The sequence below is a fragment of the Phyllobates terribilis genome, unplaced genomic scaffold (genome assembly GCF_046119375.1).
Source record: "Phyllobates terribilis strain yellow unplaced genomic scaffold, ASM4611937v1 Scaffold_3928__1_contigs__length_67774, whole genome shotgun sequence".
Taxonomy (NCBI): Eukaryota; Metazoa; Chordata; class Amphibia; order Anura; family Dendrobatidae; genus Phyllobates; species Phyllobates terribilis.
Genome location: NW_027366680.1, coordinates 63,522 through 67,775, shown reverse-complemented (window position 1 = coordinate 67,775; position 4,254 = coordinate 63,522). Strand labels below are relative to the sequence as shown.

At 34.1% G+C, this 4,254-nt stretch overlaps 1 protein-coding gene across 1 annotated transcript; it reads right to left on the bottom strand.

Moving 5' to 3' along the window:
- Nucleotides 1-108: 108 nt before the first annotated feature.
- Nucleotides 109-3,886, bottom strand: LOC141248723 (uncharacterized; the record flags this gene model as incomplete). Its single annotated transcript, XM_073669414.1, is given in 14 exon segments — nt 109-150; nt 263-290; nt 292-359; nt 455-522; nt 630-726; nt 815-895; nt 985-1,039; nt 1,132-1,343; nt 2,099-2,108; nt 2,288-2,351; nt 2,552-2,590; nt 3,226-3,249; nt 3,684-3,693; nt 3,788-3,886. Coding segments are annotated over 14 exon segments (897 nt in total), but the record flags the coding sequence as incomplete, so codon positions are not given.
- Nucleotides 3,887-4,254: the final 368 nt, after the last annotated feature.

Below are 4,254 nucleotides of genomic sequence, written 5' to 3'. Positions count from 1 at the left end.
AGCAGACTTTAATACTAAATCATTGATAGAGGTCTACATATTGACGTATTTAAGCATCAAGTTTACACTGAGCATATAGTATCAATAAACTGACAAGATAACACTTACATGTCCCCAGTTGTCAATACCCTTCCAAACAAGTCCAACAGCCTGCAAACAAGGATTCAATAAAAAAAATAAAACACTACCCACTGAATGATCAAATAACCCTAAACATAATAGTGAAACATTGAAGAGAGTCCACAAGCTCAGAAAAAGATACCATGTTTAGGGCAATAACTATTGCAATCTTGCAACTCTTTTTTGGCTTTTTCCTTTTCACCTCTATGTCTCAGAGCAAACACCGCAATCGACCCAACCTGAGTATATTGAAAGTTAGAAGAATAGATGGCCAAATTACAGTTGAATTATACCCAACTCAAACTCAAATTAATTGAAGCATGACAGAACTTACCAACCCAGAAATTGCCCCTAAAGCCCCAACAGAAGGTGCTTTACACAACCAGTAACTCATTGCAGAACATGAGTATTGAATACCGATAAAACAATATGGAAATGAACTGGAACACATCTTGAAGTAAAGATAGATAAAATATTAATTATGTCAAATGGGGTGAATAGGCTATTACTTGTAACTATAGAGGTAAAGTAAATCGCAATGAATCTTTGAGGACCAAAGACAGTCTCCACAGAAGGGCCAATAGAGTTTAAAGAAGTGCAATTGAGCTGGGAAATAACAGGCCCTTGAGGTCACAGAACCAAATAAAAATAAAATACTGATGCTAGCTATATTCATGAAGAAATGAAATTAGACCAGGAGGTGCCAAATATTCACATGCAAGAAAGATGATGTGAGCAGTCTCCGTAACTCTCCTTGATCAATCTTAGTATTAATCTGCCAAAATTAAACAATAAGGTGGTGCAAGGGGATCTTCAAAAACTTATATCAAGTATTTTTCTTTTGTGTTCTGGTCATGGCCTAACCTTAGCTCCCCACAGCATAAGTCTCCCTTTTGTAGCGATTTGTGCAGCATAAACCCTGAACCAGTTCCACAGTATGAAAGTTAGTCATTCAATAAGTAAGTTTATACGTAACCTGAGTTTGTAGAGTTAAAAATAATAGATACTCACAACACAGTAGAAGCAAGGAGGACATTGGTCCAGCTTCTTTGATAAGGAGGTCCCTTTGAAGTTTCAATTGTGGAGCCTCTTCCATCTCCTGCCTCTTGACCACTTTGATTATTGTTAGAGGAAAATGTTGAGCATATGGTTGATAGGGCATTCTTGGACCATGTAATACAATTTAGTCCTTCTAATTTCAAAGCTCTTCCATTCCAAATTTCCTTTAAGCCAGTACAGCACCAAAGACAAATTATAAACCATCAAGATATGAAGATACGAGAAAAGAGACCATCTCTGCTAAAATACTCAGCTTTTTATCATGATCAGAAAAGGTTACTATGACAAAAATTCAAATCCAGAAAGTGCATATCTAACAACAAACTGCAATTCTTAAACAAACAAGCAGCATGTGTGTAAAGAAAATGCATATTTCTCAGCAGCATGTATCTAATGAAGTTGCATTGCACTGAACCTATTAGTTTAATGATTAATTCTAGACAGCATTATCATCATTCAGCAGATAGAACATGCTACTGTGAAACAAGCAACATGTATGCACAGAAAATGCATATTTATCAGCAGATAGCACATTTTGTGACAGCAAGAAGTCTGATAAACTAGCATAATCAGCAAGACCATGTATTTAGTGACTTTGTTCCCACGCCAGATATCCAGTTGAATAAGAGGTCAGACAAATCGAAAAGGATAAGAAGAAAATAACAATGAAGTAAAGAAATGTCCCTGTATTTAGTGACTTTGTTGTTCATTGTCCTTACCACCTCCCATGTTGTTTCAATAACATAAACTAGAGTGAAAACTTGCATTTAATCAAGGAGGAAAAAGAAATGACACCACCAAACACTACCAGTGGAAGAGTAACTTGTCTTTAACCCATATTGAAGAGACAATAAAGAAAAATGGATTTGTTATGCTTTATTTGTAATTCTCATATTAGCAAGCAATCACATCAACTCACCAGATCAAATCTTTACAAATAAGATTTCATTGTAATAAGAGTTGGTCAATATGGACAATTACAATATATTATCATGAATCATATGGCCTTCTAAAACATCTTAATCGAGGTCAATTTGTTTTTTCAAAATACTAATATTTTCTTTTTATATTCTGTCCTGCCTAACAAATCAAATAAACTTAATCTTGCCTATCATGAAAACCAATCAAGATTTTATCCAAAGCCAGACTTGAAAACAAATCTGAATAAAGTACTAATTGGTCAACAAAACCTTACAAGAAATACTAATTGGTCAATTCATCCCAAACCATCTAGTTATTTGAATACATCTCACTTGTAGCTTAAGCTTCACAACATAAGGAAAAGACTTTCACAATAAAGAAAAATCCATAGCAAGCGTTCTCAACTGCAACAATAATATTTTCAAATAACAACCAAAGTGATATTAAATACCGAGATACAAATCAACGTATAACTCACGCGAAGAAGAAACTAAAGATCACGATTGAGGACCTACATAAGATGAAGAAAGTAACCAACCATCGTAATACAGAATTCAAATCAATCATCAGCAACAACAATGATAGGCTATTAGCGGAATTGAATTTCACACCAAAAAAAAAACTTCTGAAATCAAACCACAAAAAGAGAGCAATAGTGCAGAATTCCATTTCAGGAAGCAACGAGAAAGAAAATCGAAAGAGAGATGATTGATTACCTAAGAAATTGATATCCGGAGTTGTTCGTCTGGTTAATGATGAATGAGGAAAATCTAGGGCACTGATTGAGGGGTTTGGGCGGCGAAAGAAAGTGAAGGGAAGTAAGCACGGGCAGGAAGAAAGTGAATCGATGAAAGTGAAGGAGCGAAGAAAGTGAAGGGAAGAGTTTTTTGGGCGGGCGGGAAATTTTTGGAGACTAGGAAATGTTTGGCGGGCAAGAGTTTTTTGGGCTAAATTGAAGTATGGTAGCTATATACATCGGTTGTATAAGAAGCCTAATGTATATACTTGTGCTTAACTCACCAACCTAGTATAAACTATATACATGGGTTAATAAACGTATTTTATACCGGGCGTATTCATCTTTATACATGTGTTACAAAAATATATGGTGTATATAGTATATACATCGGTTATTTACTTTGTCGCCTCCTATTTTATACATTGTACAACAACCAAAACACATGTATAACCAAAATATGTAGACTTGTTACACCATGAGATGTACGCCCGGTGTATATCTAGTGATGTAAAAGGTTTTTTTGTACTAGTGTAACAAAGTCGTTGACTTGGCCTTCGTTACTTTTCTTTTCCTTTTAGATTTTCCGTTTTTACTTCGCCTCTTTAATATGTACAAGGACTTTTATATATGATAATTTTAGGAGCTGAGCTACACCCCACTTCCTTCTATTATAACTCATTTCCTTTCATATTAATATATATTTGAATATTGTTGCATCTCCTTCTATCAAAACAACCATTCTTTAATTTCTCTTTTCTTTTTTCTTATCTTATCTACTCCTTTCCTTTATTCTTTGGCTTTTACCTTTACCTTTTCGGAATTTTGTGGTCTCGCCGTGACGTACCCAGTACTGACTGATTAATAAAGAATGAATATCACCTTTTTTAGAGAGAATTAAAATATATGTAGAGGACAAAAGGAAGAAGAAAAAATGAGAAAGAAATGTACCTGTAGATTGGAAGATCGGAAAGAAAGGAATACACAGCTCAAAACTTCAGATCTCAGATTCTCATAACATAGTACTTCGTTAATAATGGAGCAAACCATGATTATGCAATTTGCAAGCGTCAAATATTAATCAATTAGCAATGTATTATGAGGGAATATTGATGGAAAATTAACAGATAACAAGTATGATGTTCTATACTTATCAGTTAACAACTGAAATTATATCTTTAATTCTGCGGCAAAGTTCAAAAGCTAAGATTCCTAATACTCCATCTATTCCATAATATTTATCATTAAGAAAAAATATAAATTTTTAATATTGTTAAAGTATTTATTAAAACGGATTGAACAAGATCTGACATGACTATATTTTCTTTAGAGCATCCACATTGGTGGGATGGAGAAAGTAAAATATTAATATATGTGAAGCGCTATTGTAAGGCGCGTTCCGGTAAAACAAATACTAT